The following is a 25,022-nucleotide window of genomic DNA, read 5'->3' on the forward strand; positions in this document are numbered from 1 at the left end:
ACCTTTGGTGGTCTCGCTGTCCCGGATCATGAAGGAACCCAGCATGTTGCCCGGGGCCAGAAGTTGGCGCTCCGCATCCTTCCGGCTGATGCCCTTGAAGAACCACCTGGTGGAAAGGGGTTGGGAGCCTTGTGTGAACCTCGGAGTAGGCCAGTCCTGTCCCACCTCCACGGGGCGCCAGGAGACGGAGTGCCTGGCTTCCTGCAGTGTTCATTTTCCTACAAGATTCTTTTGGGAAAAATCACCATTCCCAAATGGTGATTTGAAATCAAAACAGAGACATTTTTACTAGGAGTGAATCCAGTTTGCTGAGATAGAAACTTATGCAATTTGGGGAGATTTCTTTAAGAAAAATGATACCAAAAGAAAGAGCCCCCCTCCCCAAAAGACTATTAAAAAAAAACAAAAAAAGAAAAGGAAAACTGTTTTTAAAGAAAAAGAATACAGCATTACAAACGCAAAATGCCCATGGGTCATTCCAATGCCACCCAGTGTTAGGGATATGGTGATGGATAGAAAGACGGGAATGGTAAGGTAACAGCAGTCTTAACAAACTGTGGTCAAAATCTGGCTTTTGCAAATTTCACAAGGCCACATGACCATCCTCTCAGGGTCTCAGAGGTCCATGTGAGTGGAGGCCTGAGATTCGTAAACTTCACAGTGTATCTTCTTCTGTGTGTAAAGTTGAATACAAAGTCAGCAAGAGGGGCGCCTGGGTGGCTCAGTTGGTTAAACAGCCAACGCTTGATTTAAGCTCAGGGCATGGTCGTGCAGTTCGTGAGTTTGAGCCCCACATCAGGCTCTGTGCTGATGGCGTGGAACCTGCTTGGTATTCTTTCTCTCCCTCTCTCTCTGTCCCTCCCCAGCTCATGTGTGCTCTCTCTCTCTCAAAAATAAATAAACATTAAAAAATAAATTCAGCATGAATTTTCAAGCTAAAATGTGAGATTTCAAATAATTTTATACTTGGACCCATATTCATGGATCTTTTCATTTTTCCCCCGGGATGTTTGGGATATTGCGTGGGAAAGTCCAAGCAGCAGCTGTCAAATCCTACCGTCAGCAGGGTGAGGAGTGGTTTGTGTGCTCTTAAGGAAAGAGTCCCAGACCCAAGGTCAGCTGGCCTTAGACCTGCCACCAACCTGCTGTGTGACTTTGAGCAAGTCGCTTTCCCTCTCTGGGCCTCTGTTTCCTCTGCATCAATGGGGGGGGAGAAAGACAGCTAACATTCATCAAGTTCTTGTCATCCACCCAACAACTGCATGGAACTGTGGCCCTTATCATCCCCATTTTATGGATGAGGAAATTGAGGAACAGAGAGAGCAAGCTACTTGCCTGGCGTCACCCAGCTGGGAAGTGGTGGAGGCAGGATTCAAATCCAGGCAGGCTAACTCTTAATCACCATGAGACACTGCCCACCCGCCTTCTTTGCTTTCATTTTGTGGAGTGAGTCCCGCCTTGGTAAAATTTTCAAGCAACGGAACAGGGTACACGGTAAGAGCTGTCTCCCTGGCAACCCCTAACCCCCCCCCCCCCCCGGGCCGGGGAAGTTATCCCAGGGGATCTTGCATGAGGAAGAAATGACATATACACACACGGAGAGTCATTATAGCACAAGACTGGAAGCAGTTTTGATGACCACTGACAGGGGGCGGTAGGGCGTCTACACAATGGACACTGCAGCTGTGAAAGGATCTGAACAAAAGGTGCAGAACAGCAGGCGTGGTACCTTCCACTTTGTTTTTCCATTGTAAAAACAATGGGAGCTGTATGTATTTTTCTTACACGGTAGGAAGCATTTGGGAAGACTCATAAGAAAACTGCTTGCTTCTGGGGAGGGGAAGTGGCTGGTGGGGGGACAAGGGGGCAAGGGAGGCTTTTCACTCTCTTCTATGTCCTTCCCCTCCATTTGCATTTTGAAACATTTACAGCATTGTTTATTTCAAGGAGGGAGAGGAAGTCAGATCCCCTCCCCCTCTGCTTTCCAATGCCGGGAAGGCCCTCCCCAAAGGCACCCTCTGTTAGCAGTTTCTTGATGCAGGTACAAGAACCTGTGAGCGCAGTCTGCAAGAGTGCTGTGTCTATTTAGGTCAGTGGTTCTCAAGGTGAGAACCTGGACACAAGCAGCAGCCTCACCTGAGAACTTGCTGGAAATACCAGGTTCTGAATCAGAAACCAGCATTTTAACCAGCCCTCCGCGTGATGCTGATGCACTCAAGTTTGAGAACCACCATTTAGGTTATCGCCCTTGTTTGCAAATGATAACCCATCATACATGCTGTCTGCACCCTGCCTTTCCCACTTGGCAAGCGTGTTGACCTTGAGGAGTACCACCAGCCATGCCTCCTCCAAGGCTGCTGGGAGGTGTGGTGCAGGGATTCAGCGAGTGTTCAGATCTTGGAGTCTGAACAGAGCATTGGATGTGCCAAGAGAAAGCCTAGAAGGAGGAAGAAGGAAGCAAGACCCACCTGCAGCAGGCAGGAGGTGTGCTGGGGGGTGGTCCAGGACAGAAGAGTCCGTGGTAGGAGAGGGGACTTCCTCACGGCCACAAGAAGGGAGACTTCACAAGGCAAAGAGGTTTCATATGCACTAACAAGAGCATGACTTTAAGATGGGGAAAAAAAGCCCAAACATTGTCACTTTTAACTGGTCAGCATTTCAAACTGTCAACCAGAGGGAGGAGGCAGAGGAGAGAAAACTGTAGGGACTGCCGTGTCTTAACTTTTTGAATGGCTTGTCCTGAACTGGACCCTTTCGTCGCCCTGTAGCATGGCCATCTTTGTACTCGCCGGTCCCACCCACCAGGTTGTGAACGTCTCCAGGGAAAAAGCCTGTCTGAGTCCCCTAGTGTCCCTGGAACGGGGCTGCTGGGTGCATGAATGACGTATAACCGTCTATGTTTTCAGAGTCAAGACAGACGCAAAGAAGAGCCTGCAGCCAAGCACGCTGGGTCACAGGGAGCTCTTTGAGGGCAGGGCTGTGTCTTCCTGCAGTCCCCGGCCCGGCACAGGGTTGGTGACGTGCAGGTGCGTATTTATCGAATGAACCAAACGAAGGGTGACTGAACAAGCGTGGGCTGGCTCGTCTCTCAGAAGACCCTCTTTGGCACAGGCCGTGTACTTCAACCAACACGTATCGAGTACCTACTGCATGCCAGCCTGTGCCCAGGATGCAGTCACAGACAGGCAAGGCCCCTGCTCCCATTCTGGAGGGGGAGGCAGGCAGTGAACGTGTGAGCAACCACAGAAACAGGATTGTTTTTGCTAGCGAGGAGTGTTCAGAAGGGAATAAAACAGGTCTCCGTGAGAGACAGAGGCCCGGAGGGATCCACGTTAGACAGGATGGTCAAGGAAGGCCTCTTTCGGACATGAAGGGTGAGAAGGAGCCAGGCCAGCCAAGATCCCTAGGAAGAGTGTGTCAGAGAGGGGAGATAGCGAGTGCAAAAGCCCTGAGGCAGGAACAAACCTGATAGAGGCCACACTGCCTTCTGTAGGGCAGGAAAAACGGAATACTTACTCCTCTGTCTCCAGGGAGTCAACGCGGGCGACATAGTTGCTTGGAATGTAGCCTTCTTTCCCGGTGGCCAGGGATCGAGCCCTCCACCACTCCCCAGACCTGAAGGACACGAGGGAGCAAAGGAGTCAGGGAGCAGAGGGAATCCCCCCGGTCCTCTTGGGCCCCCCAGCCTTGGCCTAGAATACACCCCCAACCCCAGGAAGCTGATAGGGTAAGGAGCAAGGCCGCTACTGTCCCAGTCCCCAGCACGCACTCCATGATTAGGGTAGGGATCTTTACAACAGTCCCCACTGTGCGTCCGAGGGTCTGGAATCAAGCCCTATCCCTGCATTCCACAGCCCACAGCCCACAGCCCTAGGTCTCTGGCCTCACTCTTTTCCCCGGGACCTACAGGGGTCCCTACTCAGGGTATGGGGCCCTGTGCCCATGGTGGACTCATCGTGGGCCGAGAACCAGAGTGGTCTGACCAAGGACAAGCACTCCCATTCTTGAGCCCCATCTCACAGTGACACTACAGTCCCCCCCCCCCCCATATGGTGAAGAGTATTGGGGATTGGAGGTAGCAAACTCCGAGATCTGGGGATTCCTGAATGCAAACGTACCTCAGCAGGTCTGGTCCATAGATAAACCTGTACCTTAATTACAGGAGCCCAAGGAAAGCCTCCTTGAGAAAGCCTTTCGCCCGTTCACTGTCACCTGGATGTGCACCACTAGTAAGTACACAAGGCCCTCTTTGGTGGCTTTCGTCCAGATTAATAGCAAACCCTTTCTCCTCTATTATGATGAGGTTCTTATCAGCCATTTACTCCCTACTTTAAGATAGCCTGTTGGGGTGCCTTGGTGGCTCAGTCGGTTAAGCGTCCAGCTCGGGCTCAAGTCACGATCTTATGGTTCGTGAGTTTCAGTCCCGCGTCGATCTCTGCGCAGAGCCTGCTTGGGATTCTTTGACTCCCTCTCTCTCCGCCCCTCCCCTGCCTGCCCACACTGTCTCTCAAAAATAAATAAATAAATGTATTCTTAAAATTGTTATTAGTTTATTTACTTTGAGAGACACAGAGACAGTGCAAGTTGGGGAGGGAGAGAGGGAGAGAGGGAGAGAGAGAGAGAGAGAGAGAGAGAGAATCCCAAGCAGGCTCCTTGCTGTCACTGCAGAGCCAGACGTGGGGTTCAAACTCATGAAAATGCAAGACCATGACGTGAGCCAAAACCAAGAGTCGGACGCTTAACCAACTGAGCCACCCAGGTGCCCCTAAATAGACATTTTTTTTTTTTTTTAAAGATAGTCTATCAGGTTCTTTATTGAAGCACAGAGGAGAGCACATTGAGTGTTGGAGGTAGCTATGTCTTAGGAGTGGGAAACTCACTCTTCCAGGATCACCATTTTATCTCCCTTCTGGAAACTGAGGTCTTCATGGTGAATGGCCTTGTAATCATACAGGGCAATCACAGTGATGTCGTCAGGACCTGCAGGGAGAGAAACACGGGATGGTGAGGCTTTATCTGAGCACCGCCACAGTCCTGGGTGTTTCCCATCCCAACAACCAGCACCCAGCCCCGGAGCCACTGAGGGATCTGTCTCATGGTATAAGCATCTTGCCATGTGGGGCGGGATTCTGGAGTTTAAAGCTAATGGTGTTTTGTCTGTGTTACCAGACAGTGTAATAGAAACAAAACAGCCTGTACAAAGTACTTTGGGAGCACCTGAAAGGATTTGCAAGCATGGTTTTGACTGTTTGGGATTTGGGCCTTAAACTCTGACTGAGAACCTAACCTGATCCTTTACACAAGACTCTGCCACTCATCTGCCCAATACTTACCCTCCGTCGACCCTGGTGGGTTGTCGTTGTTGTTGTCAGGCCGCTGCGGGGAAGAAATGGGAGAAGGGGATGAATCCAATAGTGTGTGGGGAGCCACAGGAGGTCTGTGTCCAAAAGGATACCCGAGAGCATCTCATCTCAGCCCTGTGTGTCATGGGAGGAGGACCTGAGAGGGCTGGGAACCGATGTGAGGTCACACAGCACATTAGAGGCACCACAAAGATCCAGGTCGCTTGGGTTGTGGCCTTGGCCTTGGGTATACTGGGGGACACTGGCCTGTTCCCCCCACCTTGACATATGGTGAGGGGTTGGTCCAGATCAGTGTTTTCTTTGATACATTTGAAGAAACTGTAGGTCTTCCAGTATGTCCCATGTGTAAAGGCTCCATTATAATTATGAAAGAAACTGTTCCTCCAGAGGGAACTGGCATCCACTGTGGTGCTCTGAGCAGCCCTTAGCCGCGGTGGTGGAGGCCGGGGAGGGGGGGGGGGGAGGGGGAGGGACCTCATTCCCGGAGCAAATAGACCTTAAAGATACATTGTTGAGTGAACAAAGCTAGTTCTTCAGAAGGATAAACATGATACATATATAAAGAACACATACACACACATCCTAAATATGTTCTGTGCACATGTTACTGTATGTGTGTGAGTGTAAATTCATAGAAAAAGGTTTGCAAGGGTCCACACCAAACTGACAACAGTTGATGCTTCTGGGGAGGGGGGCCATTGATGAGAAGAAACTGTAGCTTTAACTGGGGCTGGATGATTTTTCTTTTCAAGGGGAATGTATTTGTGTGTTGCACACATAAGTGAACTTACAGAAACAGGTGTGGGAAACGATGACAAGTATGTCTTTTTGGGGGGAGATTCAAAAAGCGCATTAAGATTCATGAGAGCTCTGAGGACTTCCACAAGAAAGGACCCTGTGTCTTTAAAAAATTTTTTTTTAATCTTTATTTATTTTTGAGAGAGAGACAGAGTGTGAGCAGGGGAGGAGCTGAGGGGAGGGAGACACAGAATCAGAAGTAGGCTCCAGGCCCCGAGCTGTCAGCACAGACCCTGACATGGGCCTGAACCCACAAACCGTGAGACCGTGACCCGAGCCAAAGTCAGACACCCAATTGACTGAGCCACCCAGGTGCCCCAGAAAGGACCCTGTTTTGCCCAGTGTTTTTATAAACTGATTTGGCCTAGGAACCCTCTGTCTGAAGAACACTTACTAACTCATCACTGAACTAATGCTCTGCAAGAGAACAAGGAAAGGCTGATAATAGCATCCCTTAAACCTGATGCTCAGGAGACAACCAAAAACTAGTGGGAGAAAACCCTCGGCCTCCCACGGGTGCCAGCTAGAGGGACTCAGAGAATCTGGAACCCTAGCCACAGAAAGGGCCCAGGGCCACACAGGTTAGGAAGGAACAGATCTAGGAGTGACTTAGGGTTTAGGATGTCAGTTCAGGACATTACTGGTGAGAAGCTCATGCAATCGCAGGCTGTATTAATAGAGGTCAAGTGTCAGAGGGAGGGAGGCGACTGACTATTCCATCATCTGCCCATTCCCAGAATTAGTCCTATTCTAGACATCACGCTGGGGAAGGGCAAGCAGAATGGAGAGAGGCCAGGAAGCAGTCCACCCCCACCTCTAGAGACCGCAAGCAGAAGCTGTGCTTCCCTAGATGGTCTCAGATAAGGGCATGGACTCCAGGACTCCAGAGGAGACAGAACCCCAGCCCTGGGGTTAGAGTGACCCGGCCCTGTTGCTGCCCAGCTGTATGACCCCCGGGGAGGCATTTCACCTCTTCGATCCTCACTTACAGTGGCTTTCAAGTGGCATAAGTCCTGGCTCACAGCTTTCGGTGGGGACTAACGATGTAGAAACACTTCACCCCAGTTGCCCGGAACACGGTAGGTGTTCCAAGAATGGTAACGGTTGTTACAACTGCTCCTGCTGCTATAACCACAGTCCCCACCCTTGCCAGTGGCGTTACTGTCGGCACCACCCATGTCTAGCATTGCCGCTCTCCTATTTTACCATCACAACTACGTGGCTAGTGGTGCTGCTGTTTGTGGGAGGGTCCCCTCCTTAAGGAGAAGGACAAAACAAAACAAAGCAACTTCAAGGTGACCTTGCTGTGCGCCTCTGTGACAACACCCCTCATGACCCTGTGACCTGCGACCACTTAATCAGACTACACGTTTGTGCGCATTATCATCCGTGGGAGACAAAGACCTCGAAAATGCACTAAAAAAACGATGCCACGTGACGTGCGGTGCTCGGTGCTTCGGGGACGAACCCCAGCTGAGCAGGGCCAGCACGAATGAAGTTGCTTCCTGGAAAAAAAGCTGCGGCGAGAGATTCCCGCTACACTGGCTGCCATGATCACCACTATTCCTGCCCTTACCGCCACGCCTCACGAGCGGTTGAAACTTGCGCTGCCTGGGTTTGAATCCCGCCTCTACCCTTTACTAACCACGTGGCCTCCGGCACGTTATGAAGCCCTGCGTCTCACCTGGAAAATGGGCATGATAAAAATCGTGAACTAGGGTGACCGTGAGGCTTCAGGGTGTTGACAACCGTATAGCCCTTGGGCCGGGGCTCGGTTCCTCGTAAGCTCTGTTTAAGCAGAAGGTAAGCAAGCAGTTGCCTCTACGAGTGTGACCGCTTCTCTTATTTACTGCTTTTGCGCTGGACGTTCTACTCCCACCCCTCTTGCTGTTACCACAATTGTTACCATGGTGATTGCTACCACAATTGTACTATGATCACTGCCTCTACTTTAACTGTTGGCTACTGGTCAGGTCACTCACGACTCTCAGCACCGCTCATGCTACCGCCCAGGCTCGGGGCCTCTCTCGTGCCCTCTAGGACCCGGTCCCTGGAGCCCAGGCTGAGAGGCCAGGGCCTGGGCAGTGGGACCAGGAGAGCCGTCATTGCCCTGGGTACTCGGAGCAGATGTAGCCCAGAGAGCTGGGGCTACATCTGCTGGTGAAGGGTAAGCTCCATGTCACCCCAACACACCCTGCTCACCCTCGGAAACACAGGAGGATGTGAGGGCGAGTTGGGGCAGCACGGGGCAGCCCACAGGCTAGTGAACTCCTCTTTCTTCCCCCACTCACCCGTTTGCCCGCAGACGTGGGATCCGGCACATATACGGGGCTGTGCAGGGCACTGGGCTCGGTTTTTGAGACCTTGCCTCTGTCCTGGAGGAACTTGGACTTCATGCATCCCATCCTGTGGCAGAGAGAAGGGAAGTGAGCCCAGCTTGCCCCGAGCCCCACACAGGGGAGTCTTGGATGCTGAGTTCCAGGCCCCCTGCCTTCAGACTGGCTCCCTCTCCCCTACCCTGTCTCCACCCACCCCCCCTTACCAGCCCCACTCACCCCACCCTTGCCACATGAGCTCACTCTGCCCTTGCCACTTCTGGGTTTCCCCACGTCCATGTCGGCCACATACCCACACAGGGCTGACTAGCTGTCATAGTCCTGCTACCGAGGACCCCTGCCACAGGGAACTTATCCAGACAATGAATCATGATGATCATCAAAATTCAACATGCAGAGCCTTGGAGCAGTGTGGGTGGTAGGCACCACAGGTCTGGGATCAGAAAGCCTTGAGCTGACACGTGGCCCCTCCACCCCACCGACACCACACTTGTCATTCGCCCTGCTCCCCAGTCTCAGTTCCTCATCGGCAAAGTGGGGATAATAATACTGTAGCCTACTCGCAGGGTGTTGGAAGGGTGAGAAAACATGTAGGCGGGGAAATACTCAGCCCAGCGTGGGGCTCAGAGCAAACAGTAAAGTGAAATCACACTATTATCATGTAATAAATTATCATTTTATATGAAATGACCAAGGTGAGGTCACATCGTATGGCTCAAACAATCTAGCTAAATGATCATAGTCAAGGCACCATATCCCTTAGTATCATTTTACAATTGCCTTGCACTAGTTTCCTTCCTCCTCTCCTCCCTTTCTCTTTCTTTCTTCCTTCTTTTCTTTCTCTTGTGGGTTTATTTGGTCATTCCCTCCTGCATTTACTCAGCAAAGATTTATTGAGTATTTTTCGAAGCCACGAATAAGACAAGCAAGGTCATGCCCTTAAAGAGCTCACCCTGGAGATGAATGGGAGACACCGACAAAAAACAGGCAAACAAATACGTAACAAGATAAATTTTGTGAAACGTGTGAGGACAATTCAAAAGGATGTGACAGAAAACAACAGTGCAGGGCTTCTGTAGACAGGATGATTGGGGAAGGCTTCTCTGAGGAGGTGACGTCAGACCTGGGACCTGAACGGCACAAAGCAGCCAAGTCGTGTAACACTCTAAGGAAACGGTGCTCCGGGCAGTGGGAAACGTCAAGCGCAAAGGCCCCGAGGCTGGAATGTGCTTGGAGAGAATAAGGCACTGAAAGGAGGCCAGTGTGGCTGGAGATCACAGGCATAGAAGAGGAGTGTGGTATGGCACAAGGTTGCCATATCTTTTACAGTCAATCAGCAATCTGGATTTAATTCCAAAGATGAGAAACCATGTAAAGTTTTAAGCAGGAGAATGATGGGATTCATTTGTACTTCAAATAATGGCTGCCGGGTGGCGTATGGACTGTAGGAGGCAGGGCAGGGAACCCTGTCCACAGCAGGAGTCCGGGCATGAAAGGATGGTGGCCTGACCTGGGGTGGTGACCATCGAGGACATCTGTAAGCAATGGACAGATTGAGGGGGACATTTGGGAGGTAAGGATGACAGACTTTGCTGATGGGTTCATGAAATTTAAAGATACTTAAAGAAAACCTGTTTACCTGATCAGAGTCAAAACTTAATTGCAGAAAGTGGCAGAAATGTTTTACTTCTTCTCTCAAAATGCCCACATGTATTTGCTGAGAAGACACGCCATAGGCATCCACATAAGAGAGTAATTGTTTTCCTCATCTCTGCACAATTACGCATTTCTTCCAAAGCAATTAGACCTCAGTTATACTTATCTGGCTAAATAAACACATGTTTGTGGTTTAAGGAAAAAAGTCCATATTCGTAGGCTCAGTGGAGTTACTTAAAAAAAAAAAAAAAAAAAAGATTTTTAATCACAAGGATGTTTTTGTCTGTCCTGGTGGGAACTGGCAACAATTTACCACTTCAAGACTTAAGCGGTTTCTGCTTCACTTGCCTGTCTGTTGTGAATAAAGTAAGGAATTGGTTCAGACTCCCGGGAGTGCTGGATCATTAATTTGAAAAATTATCACAATTAATCACTGCTTTATAATGTACTTGTATGCACTTAAAACACCTCTCTTTGATTTGTGATACGTATGCATTACAGTTCTGGAAATAAGACGCATAGTGTGTGGTTCTGTATGGGATACAATTATATTACATTGCATATATTTTGATTACATAAGAAGGTTCTGGGAAGAACACTGCTGTGATGCAGAACAGCTCCTTCTGCTTCTCTGAGTACCTACTGAATTTCATTTATATCGTCAATTTACATATTCAAGATAGCCACAGGGGACCGAGGGATGGGTCTCTGAGATCACGTTCGTGCATGATCCAAGGTCACCTCTGAGACCGGATGGTGGGGCTCTCCCTCACAGGGTGAGTACTGAATGAGTTGATAAATGTAAAGGTTCTTGGCACACAGTAAGCACTACAGAAAATGTTGACCATAACCAATTCCGTTTACTAGCAAACATGGACATGCTCTGGGGGATAAAGCAAAACCACATGGCAATTCCTCTGACCCACAAGCTTAGAGATAACAGCAACACTTAAGTTAACCTTTTAGGGGCGCCTGGGTGGCTCAGTCGGTTGAGCGTCCAACTTCGGCTCAGGTCATGATCTCACAGTTTGTGAGTTCGAGCCCCGCGTCAGGCAATGTGCTGACGGCTCAGTCTGGAGCCTGCTTTGGATTCTGTGTCTCCCTCTCTCTCTGCCCCTCCCCCTCTCATGCCCTGTCTCTCTCAAAAGTAAATAAACATTAAAAAAAGAAAAAAAAAGAAGTTAAACTGGAGTTCCCATTAGTTCAACTTTTGCACAATAAAATATTATTTTTAAAAAGTGATATGCTGGCAAGAGTCAAATTTGCATAAAACGTGACAGTCCCCCTAAATCAGGAGAACTGTTCTACTCCCTGGTGTGGAATGGCCTCAGACATGTTCTTTTCGTGACCACCAGACCTAGAAATGTAATGTGAGCCATGTATGTAATTTAAAATGTTCTACAGCAAAAAAAAAAAAAAAAAAAAAAAAAAGTTCTACAGCCATATTTTTCCAAGTAAAAAGAAACAAGTGAATTAATTTTAAGATACATTTATTTTCTCCAATATATAAAAAAATGATTGATTTGTAACCCATATAAAAATGCTCAATGAGGGGCGCCTGGCTGGCTCAGTCGGTAGAGCATGCAACTCTTGATCTCAGGTTTGTGAGTTCGAACCCCATGTTGGGCCTAGGCTTAAAAATAAAAAGTTTAAAAAAAGTTAAAAATGATCACTGAGATACTTTATACTTGTTTTTCCCTCTAAGTCTTCCAATCCCAGTGTGTATATTACATGTTTAGCACACCTCCGTTAAGATTTGCCAATGTTTCAGGTGCTCAATAGCCAAGTGGCTGGGCTCAAAGCTAATGTATCAACAGTACAAACATAGAACATTTCCATTATCACAGCACAGCAGAGGCTGGTCCTACATAGATCTGTGTCCCTCAGTGCTTGGCTTAGCACCTCCCTACAGCTCTTGGTTTCTGCTCAAGTTATGGTCTCATGGTTTAGGAGTTCGAGCCACACATTGGGCTCCATGCTGACAGTGTGGTGCCGGCTTGGGAATTCTCTCTCTCTCTCTCTTTGCTCCTCCCCTGCTCATGCTCTCTCTCTCTAAGACAGATGAATAAACTTAAAAACAAAAAGATATATAGGGGCACCTGGCTCAATTGGCTAAGCCTCCAACTTTGGCTCAGGTCATGATCTCACAGTTCATGGGTTCGAGCCCCACGTTGGGCTCTGTGCTGACAGCCTGGAGCCTGGGGCCTGCAGCCTGCTTTGGATTGTGTGTCTCCCTCTCTCTCTGCCCCTCTCCTGCTCATGCTCTGTGTCTCTCTCCCTCCCTCCCTCCCTCTCTCTCTCCCAAAAATAAATGAACGTTTAAGAAACTAAAAACAAAAACAAAAACAAAAAAAGGAATTGTAACCGAATGCCTGGCTACTGTGTGTGATCACGGTGGGGACCAGCAGCAGCAGCAGCACAGAGGAGCTGTTAGAAATACAGACTTTCAAGCCCCATCGCCCAAATCAGAACGTGCACTCCAACAAGGCCCACATGAATTGCGTGATCATTCTAGCTGAGAAGCAGTGAACATCTCGGCATCCATCCCTCTTCTGATAACAGCACCTGTCAGCGCAAGGTGTTTCAGGAGGCTAACCCCACTCTTGCCTTCAGAGAGTGACAACGTGATACAGGTCTGGCCGATCAGAGAATTCTGTGTCCCCCTGGCAGCCAACGGTGGTCGATTCACTTATAGGTATGTAAGTGACCCTGACTGAGGCGATCAAAGTTAGCCCTGGGATTTTGCTGGGAAAATTAGGAAAAAGGCACTCTGTTTCTATAAGGATTGCTGATGCAGATGTGGGTGCAGGTGTCGAGGCAGATATAGATGTAGACGTAGGAAACTAAAGTGAGGGACTGTCTTAGTGTGAGGCCGTCACAGAGGACAGCAGAGCCGAGCAATGAAGACAGAGTGATTCCTGAAGACATGTATGAACACCTGAAGCCAGCTGTGCCTGAAGCTTGCCAACCTCAGGATTTTTCCAGTTCGTGAGCAAATAAATTCTCAACTGCCTAAGACAGTTTGAACTGGATTTTTACCATTTGTACCCCAACAGTCCTCACTGCTTCTTACATATCCCTGTGCCATGATCTGGACCGAATGAACCAGAGTCTCTGGGGATGAGGGCCCGGAATCTGCATTTCTAACAATTCTTCAGGAGACTCTTATCCACATTAAGATGTGAGATCCACCGGGGCGCCTGGGTGGCGCAGTCGGTTAAGCGTCCGACTTCAGCCAGGTCACGATCTCGCGGTCCGTGAGTTCGAGCCCCGCGTCGGGCTCTGGGCTGATGGCTCAGCGCCTGGAGCCTGTTTCCAATTCTGTGTCTCCCTCTCTCTCTGCCCTTCCCCCATTCATGCTGTGTCTCTCTCTGTCCCAAAAATAAATAAACGTTGAAAAAAAAATTTTTTTTTTAAAAAGATGTGAGATCCACCAATGTAGTAGAGTGAGGGCTGAACCTGGGGTGAGAATGCTCGGGTTTGGATCCCGGTTTTGCCCCTGACCCTATGTGACCTCAGGTAAGTCACTTCCCCTGAACTTCATTTCCTGCCCTGTAAAATAGGAGGCTCTTGCCTCTCAGGTTTGGCCCGACATCCTGTGTGACAGGGATGTGAAAGGCTTTTGAAAACCTCTGTGCACATGATTCTTGTCTAATTGTGGTTCAAAACCAGGCTCTGAGAGCAGAAGTGGCCTGCCTGGCCCCAGACCAGTTGAGAACTGCTGACCCCTGACAAAGGCACGTCCTCAGGTCACTGCCCAAATCCTGGAAACTGAAACTCACTCCTTCCCCATTCAGCTTCCATATCCCTACATGGGAGGGATATGAGAAAGGTCGGCATCCTTGCCCTGGGACCTTCCCATGGTCACTCCACGTAGGCCATGGAGCCTTAGAGACTCCTCCTGCGTGCTCAGAGTGGAGCCCAAGGAGAGAGGCCAGTGCACTGCCTGGGCATCCTGTGGAGTGGGAGGGAGACTGTTTTCAAGGAGTTTTTAGGGTCAAGCAGAGGCCTGTCAGGGCTGGGGCTGAGGAGCCCTGGATTCTGGTTTCGCCTCTACCACAAGCTCACCGTGTGAGCTCAGGCAAGTCCCAAACTCTCTGGGCCTCAGTTTCTCCAAATATGAAGCGAGGTGTTGGATAAGTTGTCTGAAGGGGACAGCTATCGTTCTTTCCTACATAATCTCTGCTCCCCCTTTTCCTGAGAACAGCTCCCCAGTCTTCCTTTTGTCACCACCTCTCCCGCATTCTCATTTCGTGCATCGGGGTAGGGCTGACTTCAACCTCTGGCTGCAGTCTGACCAAGTCTGGCCAATCGGAATTGCCGTAACAGAAGCAGAGCTGGATGTGTGACCCAGTCCTGGACAAGGAGAGTCATCCATTGGCCTTTGGCTGGAAGAGAGTTGCAAAGCAGAGCCCAGAAATGGAGGAATACAGATTCCCAAGCCCTTGAATCCAGCCCTTCCTAAAGTGGAAGTGTTTGCGGACTTTCTAACAATATCCCTCTTCTGCTTGAGCAAGTTTAAGTTGGATTTCTGTCCCCCCCCCCCCCCCCCCCCCCCCGCCAAACCTCAAAGAGTGCCGCCTCATGCAGAGGAAATTCTTACAAGGGATTGCAATTCATACTTCAGTGTAAATGGCTTAGGGCAAAGACTTCTTAGACAGCAGGTATTGATGGATGAGAAGAAGGTACTAGACCCATTAGGATAGGTGAGGACGTATGCAATATGGACCCCAAGCAGCTGACGGCACTGACACCATGCCTAGGAAGTGCCTGGCATGTATTAGGACCTCCATATATATTTGTGGACTAAATATATTGTGTTCAACCTTCTACAGGCCTGACCATATTTGGTTGAAGTCAGCAGTACCAGCATTAAGAGCCCATTTTGCAGACAGGGAAATGGAGATCCACGGCACAGAGATTCCCCAGGGGGTCACTGGCAGGTAGAATGAGAACACAGCTCTCTTGCTTCTCATCCTCAGGAGGGGGGGTTGGGGAGTAGGCAGCCTCAGAAGCTGCAGTGGGGAACTGCAGGGTGAGGGCGAGGAACCCCAACAGGAAGTTCAGGAAGGCACACCTCAAGGGGCCCAGGGCTCAAGACTGTTCACTAGAGGAACTTTCCCTTCTCGGAACAGCTCAGCCACGGAGGTGGGGAAAAAGTCCTCCCCCATCAGGGACAATTTCCTAAAGAGTTTGCAGGGGTGCAGAGCCCTGCAGAGCCCTCTCCTCTGGTTCCCTGACGATCTTCTCAATGAACCACCCAAAGTGACTGTTATCCCTAATGGACGTGCGGGGGTCACCCCAACTCCTCATCTCTCCCCTTTCCTGACCCCCAGCTTCTTTCTGATCAAAAAGCTCAAAACTTGGACTTTTCAAAAGGAAGGAGGCGGAGAGACCTCTGTTACACAGGCAGAACAGCAGCCCCAGAGAGGGCAAGTGTTGTGCCCACGTTTACACAACAGCGAGTGACAGCAACACGCTGAAGAGGAACTCAAGGCCTCTGGTCATCTGCCCGACTCGCCCAGAGGCCTGGCCCTGAGGTGCATTTGTCCCACCTGTTTGCTCCAAACATGTACTAGATTCCTAGCATGGTCATTGCTACCTCTGGATCACCTGTTAAAGTCCGGAATGCCAGGGCAATTGTGAGCCTCCTTGGAATACTTTTATCTCTAAGGTAAGCAGGGGGCAGGCAAGTTTGGAAAATATGGGATGGGATTTGAAGTCACAAAGAGCTAACTCTGAATACCAATCCTGCCTCTTAGAGACAAGCAAACCTTTTCATTTATTCATTTATCTATCTATTTATCTATCATCTATCTATTTTTAAATATTTATTTTTGAGAGAGAGAGAGAGAGAGAGAGAGAGAGAGAGAATGAGTGGGGGAGAGGCAGAGAGAGAGGGAGAGAGAGAATCCCAAGCAGGTTCTGCATTGTCAGCATGGAGCCCATCACGAGGATTGATCCCATGAGTTGTGAGATCATGACCTGAGCCAAAAATCAAGAGTCAAACGCTTAGCCAATTAGTTGAGCCACCCAGGCACCCCAGTTTATTTCTTTTTTAAAGTTTATTTATTTGTTTTGGCGGGGGCAGAGAGAGGGAGAGAGAGAATCTCAAGCACACGCTCTGCACTGTCAGTGCAGAGCCTCATGTGGGGCTTGAACCCATAAACTGTGAGATCATGGTTAAGGCCAAAATCAGGAGTTAGACACTTAACAGACTGAGCCACCCAGGCGCCCCAAGCAAGGCTTTTAAACTGTAAATCAGGTCATATCCCTCCTCTGCTCAACAACTCCTGGGCTCCCATCTCACTTGGAATAAAAGCCAAGTCCCCTCTATGGCTGCCAAGGCTCCATGATCTGGGCTCTCCCCAACCTTGAGGTCCTGTCATCCTCCCTTGACGTTTCCTTTCCAGCCACACTAGCCTCTTGCTGTCCCTCAATTCACCAACCATGCTTCCACCTTGGGGCCATCACACATGCTACTTTCCGGAATGTCCTTCCCCCAGAAAGCCTCTTTCATGCCACCCAAGTCTCTTTGCAGACCTGTCTGTCTCAGAGAGGCCTTCCCTCACAACCCTGGCTAAGAATGGGAACACCCCCCCCCCCCCAACTCCCATCACTTTCTAGCCCTTCCCAGCCGAATTCTTCATGGCTTTGACCACCAGCTGATGTGGCGGCCATGAAGATGAGCCTCCCAGATCTCTGACTGCAGACAGTGGCATTGACCAATGGCCCCAGCTGCTGTGCTTTGAAGTGCATCATCACTGTTGCCATGGGCTGTTCCCGGCCAATGACGGAGTGTGACAGGGATACTGAGGCAGGCGTGCCAGGGGGGCCTGTGACAGGGGGCTTTGGCTAAGGGATCCAGGCAGCCTTGCCAAGCCTTCCTTGGAACTGCACTGTAGTCTAAGATATTTCCGCCTCTCCTTCCCTTCTTCTTGCTTTCCTTTCCTCCCTCCTTCCCTTTCTTCTTCATTTGGAGTCAAACATGCCTTGCTGTGTGCTGGCTGGCTTTCCTAGCCTTTTCTTGTAGGGCGCCTGGGTGGCTCAGTCGGTTGAGCATCCGACTTCAGCTCAGGTCATGATCTCCAAGTTCATGGGTTTGAGTCCCATGTCGGGCTCTGTGCTGACAGCTGAGAGCCTGCAGCCTGCTTCGGATTCGGTCTCCCTCTCTCTCTGTCCCTCCCCAACTCACACTCTCTCTCTCTCCAAAATAAATAAACATTTAAAAATTTTTTCTTGCGTATTTAATCTCTGAAGTGAGAGTCTGCTTCTCACCTAATGCACTAATATATTACCTAGGGATTTGTTTATAATCTGTCTCCCATAGGATGTAAGACACATGAGAACAGTGATTCTTTTGTGCCTTGCTGTATCCCAGTATAAAATGAGAATGCAGGGGCGCCTGGGTGGCGCAGTCGGTTAAGCGTCCGACTTCAGCCAGGTCACGATCTCGCGGTCCGTGAGTTCGAGCCCCGCGTCAGGCTCTGGGCTGATGGCTCAGAGCCTGGAGCCTGTTTCCGATTCTGTGTCTCCCTCTCTCTCTGCCCCTCCCCCGTTCATGCTCTGTCTCTCTCTGTCCCAAAAAATAAATAAACGTTGAAAAAAAAAAAAAAAAGAATCACTATGTGGGGCCAACTAAAATACACCTATATGCTGAAATATCTCAGGCAAGAGAGGGGAGAGGTTGTTCAACATTCCTACAATGTTTCTGGGGCCCCACCATGTGCCAGGCACTTAGTATGTGTTAGCAGCAGAGTGGTTTAGGACCCTTTACTTTCTGGAAGCGTTTAAAGTGTGCAAGGCCTGGAAGATCCCTTGAATGCAGGTAATTTTCTCCTCACCCTCAGGGGTAAGGGCCCCCGGCGAGCAGCCTGGTTGGGGTGAGATTAAGATTCCCACACCCCCTAGGGTGGCTATAATAACCGTAATGTTTTTTGTCTTTTTTTTAAATTTTTTTTTTAACGTTTATTTATTTTTGAGACAGAGAGAGACAAAGCATGAATGGGGGAGGAGCAGAGAGAGGGAGACACAGAATCGGAAGCAGGCTCCAGGCTCTGAGCCATCAGCCCAGAGCCCGACGTGGGGCTCGAACTCACGAACCGTGAGATCGTGACCTGAGCTGAAGTCGGACGCTCAACCGACTGAGCCACCCAGGCGCCCCAACCGTAATGTTTTAAAAAGGAAAATAGCAAGTGTTGGCAAGGATGTGGGGAAATTGGAACCCTTCTACATGGCTGATGGGAGTGGAAAGCGGTGGAAAACAATCTGGCAATTCCTCAAAATGTTAAACATGGAATTACCACAGGACACAGCCATTCCACTCCTAGGTATATACCCAAGAAATCGAAAACAGGAGCTCAAACAAATACACTAGGTGAATATTCACGGCAGTCAAAAGGCTGAGAAACCCAAATTTCCATCTACAGATGAACGGATAAGCAAATCGCGGCATATACATACAATGAAATATTATTCAGCTATAAAGAGAACCGAAATACGAATACATGCCACAAGTGGGTGAACCTTGAAAACATTATCTTAGGTGGAAGATGCCAGAAGAAATTAATCCAAAAATACAAAAAGCAGGCTGGTGGTGGCCAAGGGCCGGGGGGTGGGGGGTGGGGCAGAAAGAAGAATGGGCATGACTGCTTTAATGGGTACAGGGCTTCCTTTTGGGGAGATGATGATACTTGGGGACTATACAGAGGTGGGAGTTGCACAACACGGTGAATGGACTAAATGCCACTCAAATGTTAGTTTTCAGATGGTTAATTTTGTAATGCTATGTGAATTTCGACTCAAAATTCAAAAATTACAAACTACAGGGTGCCTGGGTGGCTCAGTGGGTTACGTGTCCAATTTCAGCTCAGGTCATGATTTTACGGTTGGTGGGCTTGAGCCCCGCATCAGGACTTTCTGCTGTCAACATGGAGCCCTCGTCAGATCTTCTGTGTGTGTGTCTCTCTCTCTCTGCCCCTCACCCACTTGCTCACTCTGTCTTGAAAAGAAATGAACAGTTAAAAAAATGGCAGAGGCGCCTGGGTGGCTCTGTCGGTTAAGCATCCCTCTTCAGCTCAGGTCATGATCTCATGGTCCGTGGGTTTGTGGGTCTGAGCCCCGTGTCGAGCTCTGTGCGGACCCCTTGCTTGGAGCCTGGAGCCTGCTTCGGATTCTGTGTCTCCCTCTCTCCCCACCCCTCCCCCGCTCATGCTCTCTCTGTCTCTCAAAAATAAATAAACATTTCTTAAAAATGGCACACTACCTAACAGTGCTCTCCTAGGACGGTTAAGCAAATTATAGTGCATCCAAACAGTAGAATGATATGCGGCCATTAAAAATCCAAGGATATTGAGGCGCCTGGGTGGCGCAGTCGGTTAAGCGTCCGACTTCAGCCAGGTCACGATCTCGCGGTCCGTGAGTTCGAGCCCCGCGTCGGGCTCTGGGCTGATGGCTCAGAGCCTGGAGCCTGTTTCCGATTCTGTGTCTCCCTCTCTCTCTGCCCCTCCCCCGTTCATACTCTGTCTCTCTCTGTCCCAAAAATAAATAAACGTTGAAAAAAAAAATTTTTAAAAAAAAAAAAAGAAAAAAAAAATCCAAGGATATTTTGGAGGGCCTGGCCAAAGGAGCATGTGGCTCTTGACCTCGGGGTCATGAGTTCAAGCCCCATGTTGGGTGTAGAGATGACTTAAACAAATAAATAAGTAAACTGAGAAAAATAAAATGACAATTTAAAAAATCCAAAGCTGTCTTAATGACATAGGAAAATGTTTACAACGTAGTGCGAAGCAAATCACTAGGATGAAAATTGTATATGCAGCAGTTTACTGATTATGTTAAATAAAAAGGGCACAGAAAAGAAGACTATGCAAAAACAAACTATTTGTTATCCAAAAACTTTTTTTTTTTAAAGGAGCCGTGATGGGGCGCCTGGGTGGCTCAGTTGGTTAGGCGGCCGACTTTGGCTCAGGTCATGATCTCGCGGTCCGTGAGTTCGAGCCCCGCGTCAGGCTCTGGGCTGACAGCTCAGAGCCTGGAGCCTGCTTCAGATTCTGTGTCTCCCTCTCTCTGAGCCTCCCCTGTTCATGCTCTGTCTCTCCCTGTCTCAAAAGTAAATAAAAAACGTTAAAAAATAAAAAAATAAAAAAATAAAATAAAGGAGCCGTGATTCCATGGTTTGAGTTTCTACCAAGTGTCGGGCAGATGAAGAGCTTTGCCCTCCTGCTGGAGAACAGGAGACATGGAACAGCGAGCGGCCCTGGGAGGTCAGCAGACCCAGACTCTGCTGTTGTCCCTGACCCAGCCAGACTCCTCAGGTGACCCTTCCCGGCTTTAGTCCACCTCATACACAAGAGGACTTGTGGCCCCTCTCTCCATATTCCCCAAGAAACACCTGCACCCCACACCTCCAAAGCCATCCATCCAGGATGGTCCCAGCAGAATGGTTTGTTGTAGTAAACACCTGTTCCACACCTGAATGTTTAGCAGCAGGGGAACGGGTACTAAGGTAGGGAGGTCAGTCACCTGCTGGGACACTCCACTTAGAAGGAATGAACTACGGGGCACCTGGGTGGCTCAATCGGTTGAGTGTCCACTTCGGTTCAGGTCACGATCTCACGGTCTGTGAGTTCGAGCCCCGCGTCGGGCTCTGTGCTGACAGCTCAGAGCCTGGAGCCTGTTTCAGATTCTGTGTCTCCCTCTCTCTCTGCCCCTCCCCTGCTCATGCTCTGTCTCTCTCTGTCTCAAAAATGAATAAAAACATTAAAAAAAAAAAAGAAGAAGGAATGAACTAGGCCTCCCTCTGTTTCTCATCCTGGCTAGACCCTGACACCTTAATGATGAGAAGGCAGGGACAAAGGGTATTGTAGAGGAATCACAGCTGGATAGCATTTTTGGAGATCTTCAATACACAGAAAACAATTCTATGTATAATTTGTGCATCCATCTCTATGCAATACATTCATGAAAGCACAGACCGGGAAGGATTATATTTCATGGCAATGGTTGCCTCTGGGAAGGGAGAAAACAGGACTGAGAGGGATACAAGGTGGAAAGGCTTCCGTTTTATCATTACTTTTAATAATTTTATTTTTTGAAAATCAGAAGCAAAAACATGACAAAATGCTAACATTTGTTAATTCTGGGTGGTGGGGTTCCTGGGATATTTGGTATAGGGTCTTCTTCACTTTTCTTTATTTTAACCTTCCCTCCTCCCCTCCTAAGGAAAACAAAACAAAACAAAAGGATAGTGAAGAGAAAGCCATGGGTAAAGGAAGCAATATCTATTGAGGCCTTTCTCTGTACTGGCCGAAGGCTAAAGTGGTGGCTTTCAAAGTGTGGTCCCTGGACCACCAGCAGCATTACTCCAGAATGTAAATTCTCAGACTCCCAGGCCAGACCTACTGAATCAGAAACCCTGGCATCAGGACCCAGAAACCTGTGTCTTAACAAACCTTCCAGGTGGTTCCGGGGTACTGCTGAAGTTTGCGAGGCACTGGGCTAGACCATAATGTAGCTATGACAACAGTTAACGTGTATTAAGCATGCATACCTGTCAGGTGGTGTCCTAAGAGCTTAACTTAGTCTAACCTTCAAAACAACCCTGTTGAGGGAGCCATTATCATTATTATCCCTAGCCGACAGGTGTAAAAACGGAGGCACAGGAAGGCAAAATCCCTTGCTCAAGGTCAACAGGCAGCTTGCTCCCGGAAACCCCCTTCCCCTTACACCACACTAAACATGACTTCACATACTCCAGCTCCCTGTGGCCTTGGGAAAACAACAGCCCCACCTAACAGATGAGGAAACTGGAATTTGGAGAAAGAGAGCTACTTGCCCAAGGTGTCACAAGGAGGAAAGCGACCGGCAGCCACCCTGCGGTCTGTCCAGGAGGTTTTGAGGTTCGACCTAGACCTGCTGGGGATCAGGGCCCAGCGCGGGAGGAGGAGGGAGCACAGCCGGCCCAGCTGCAGCTCCGCCCGGGTGTGGTTCGCACGTCACGCCTACCTACGGCCAGCTGGCCCCTTCCCCACGAAGGTCGCCAACCCGGCTGCCAACCTGCCGTGACTCGTCACCCACCCCCACCAGGAACCGTAAGGGCCTTCCCCTCCCGGTCTCCGCGAAGCCCCATCCCTTCCTTCTCGTTTTTCTTGTCTTTTGCAGAAGGGGAACCTGGACGGCCCCGAAAAGTGGAGGCTGGAACAAAGTCACTCGGTGGCCAGAGCTCCCCTCCCCTCGAGCTTTTCCAGGTTCGCAGGGCAATCCCGCCCCTCATCTGCCCCACTCCCCGCTCCGTGGGCCCCTCATCCCACGGCCCGTCCGCCGCTTCCCCGACGGCACCTTCCCGCTGCGCACCCCAGCCCGCCCTGTGCAGCCCCAGCCCCCCACCCCCCTCCCTCCGCAACAGCCGAAGACCCTCAGGCCGCGCTCACCCTCAGGCTGCCCCGCTTCCCTCGTCCGCTGCACTCACCTGGGCTCCCGCTCCTCGTCCTGCGGGCAGCCCGGATCCTCGCAGCTCGAGCCCCCCCCCAGCTCAGCAGCCCCCGGCGTCCCGGGGCGCCCGTTCCCTAAGGGAGACGGGCTGACTTTCGAGAGGCAAGGATGACGCCCTGAGGGGCCTCGCCGGGCGCCGCGGGGCTTCTCCGGCTCCCCTGGCGCAGAACTGCCCGCGTCCTCTCCCGCTCGCCTCTAGGCCCCGGCGGTGCGCCCGGGCAGGGACCAGCAACGCCGTGGCACCCACAGGCCATCTGGGCTCCTTAGCCGCGCCCTGAGCGATGCTAGCCCCGCCCCCAAGTATCCTAGCCCCGCCCCTGAAGACTCCAACCCCACCGCAGGGACTCTAATCCCAGGCCCCACCTCCCAGCATCCTAATCCCGTCGCCCATCCGAGGTTTCTAAGCCTGCCCCTAAGGATCCTAACCCGCTCCCTAAAGGATAATAAGCCCTTCCGTAAGAACTTTAACCAGTCCCACAAAGATCCTAACCCCACCCCCTCCAACACCTCCCCCAATGCATGGTAATCCCCGCCTCCCCAAATCTAACGCGGTCCCCAAGGGATTTAACCCCACCCCAGGAATCCTAACCTGTCTTCAAGAACCGCAACACCCTCTCTTCCTCCCAAAATCCCAATTCTGCCCCAAAGGATTTTGAATTTCACATTTGAATAATTTAAATCTCGCCCCCCATAGGTTTCTAATCCTGTCCCCAAAGATTCTAATCCAGCTAACTAAAGGATCCCAACCCTTCTCTTCAAACGATTCTGACAGCCCTCCAGATTTATAACCCTAACCCCAGGGATTCTAATCCCGCTCCTGGGTAACCCCAATCTTGTTCACAAAGGATTTTAATCCACCCCGCCCCAGGATTCCAATCCGATCCATCCAAAGATTCCAATCCGACCCTCCAAAGATTTTAATCTCTCATCAAAGGATTCCAACTGGGTCCAGAAGAATCCTAACCCCTATCCCCCTCGCTCTCATAGGATTCTAATCCCCTTCTTCCCGCCCCAAGCATTCTGATCGGTTTTCCCTACCATTCCGATCCACTCTCTCCAGCCCAGACCCCTCCCCCAGGCCGTGTCCCAGCCTAGATCCCTCCCCCAGGCCGTGTCCCAAGCCTTCCTGGTACTTCTGTGGTCCGCGGTTTCCGCTCCGCAGGCCCTGCGCTATTCAAACCTCATGCAAATTTTCTCACCCGCAGGCACCGCCCTGGCTCATTCTTGGCCGGCTTCCGGCAGCTCAGAGGACTTCGAAAATTAGGGGGGCGGGATGCCGGGCTTGGAGGGCAGCTGGAGGCCCCACACGATCGTGCTCAGGACCCGGCAAGGGCAGAGCACACCTGTTCCTGGAAAAAGAGAGATATTGTCACACTAAATTCTGCCACGCACACTTCCGAGATGTGTAAGAATCCTGGTGCGTTTCTATGTTCCCACCACTACCATCTCTTCATTCACTCATTCATTCATTCATTCATTCATTCAGCAATGCTGTGCTGGGCTACACAGGGCTTCTCAAATTCAGTGCTTCTGACATTTGGGCTGCATAATTCTTTCGGGGTGGGTTGGTGCTGCATGATTCTTTGCTGTGGGAAGCTGTCTTGGGAATGGTAGGATGATAAACAGCATTCCTGGGCTGCACTCACTGGATTAACCTCCTTCCCCAGTTGTGACAACCAAAAATGTCTCCAAACATGACCAAATGTGTGTGGGGTGGGGTGGGGTGGGGGGAATGGGGCGGTAGAACCATGAGTTAAAAGATAATGACCCTGCTCTTACGTGTTTGGTATATGTGCTTAAATACATATGTGTGAGTTTTAAAAATACACTTAATTCTGTGTTTAATGTACTTGAATGAGACTCAGTTTTGTGCCCCCGCCCCCACAACATCACTGTTACTAATATTTAGTAGCCCACGTTGTCTACATCCTCCAGTTTATTTTATTTACCCATTCCCCTAGGCATGGACACCTACATTGTACCCAACTACCATGCCTCCTATGGACTTGTAAGAATTTTGTAAAGACTTTCTTTGCCAAGAATGATGGATGCTTGCAGAAGGGCTGCTGCCAACATTCTTCCAACATTTCCCCACATCTTGACGGACTCCTGGTATCATCCATTAGTCTTAATTTGAGTTTCCCAGAAGCAGACCTTAGACACAGATTCGAGTGAAAGTAGGTTATCTGGGAGATGCAGAAAACACTGGTAGGGAGTAGGTGGATGAGACAGGAGAGGGAAGAAAGCCAACTAAGAGAGCATTGTTGGGGTGCCTGGGTGGCTTAGTCGATTAAGCGTCTGACTCTTCTTTTTCTTAAATTTTTTAATGTTTATTTTGGGGGGGGAGGGGCAGAAAGGGGGGCAGAGACAGGATATG

General features: G+C 50.0%; 1 protein-coding gene across 1 annotated transcript in view; it reads right to left on the reverse strand.

Moving 5' to 3' along the window:
- Positions 1-22,916, reverse strand: part of HCK (HCK proto-oncogene, Src family tyrosine kinase) — a 40,809-nt gene extending 17,893 nt beyond the window's left edge. Inside the window, exons 1-6 of the mRNA XM_045444929.1 lie at positions 22,623-22,916; positions 8,453-8,567; positions 5,334-5,376; positions 4,881-4,980; positions 3,517-3,615; positions 3-106 (exon numbers count right to left, since the gene is read on the reverse strand). Coding sequence (XP_045300885.1) covers positions 3-106; positions 3,517-3,615; positions 4,881-4,980; positions 5,334-5,376; positions 8,453-8,566 — 460 coding nt within the window. The 5' untranslated portion in view covers position 8,567; positions 22,623-22,916. The remainder of the gene's footprint in view (positions 1-2; positions 107-3,516; positions 3,616-4,880; positions 4,981-5,333; positions 5,377-8,452; positions 8,568-22,622) is intronic.
- Positions 22,917-25,022: the final 2,106 nt, after the last annotated feature.

The sequence above is a fragment of the Leopardus geoffroyi genome, chromosome A3 (assembly GCF_018350155.1).
Source record: "Leopardus geoffroyi isolate Oge1 chromosome A3, O.geoffroyi_Oge1_pat1.0, whole genome shotgun sequence".
Lineage (NCBI taxonomy): Eukaryota > Metazoa > Chordata > Mammalia > Carnivora > Felidae > Leopardus > Leopardus geoffroyi.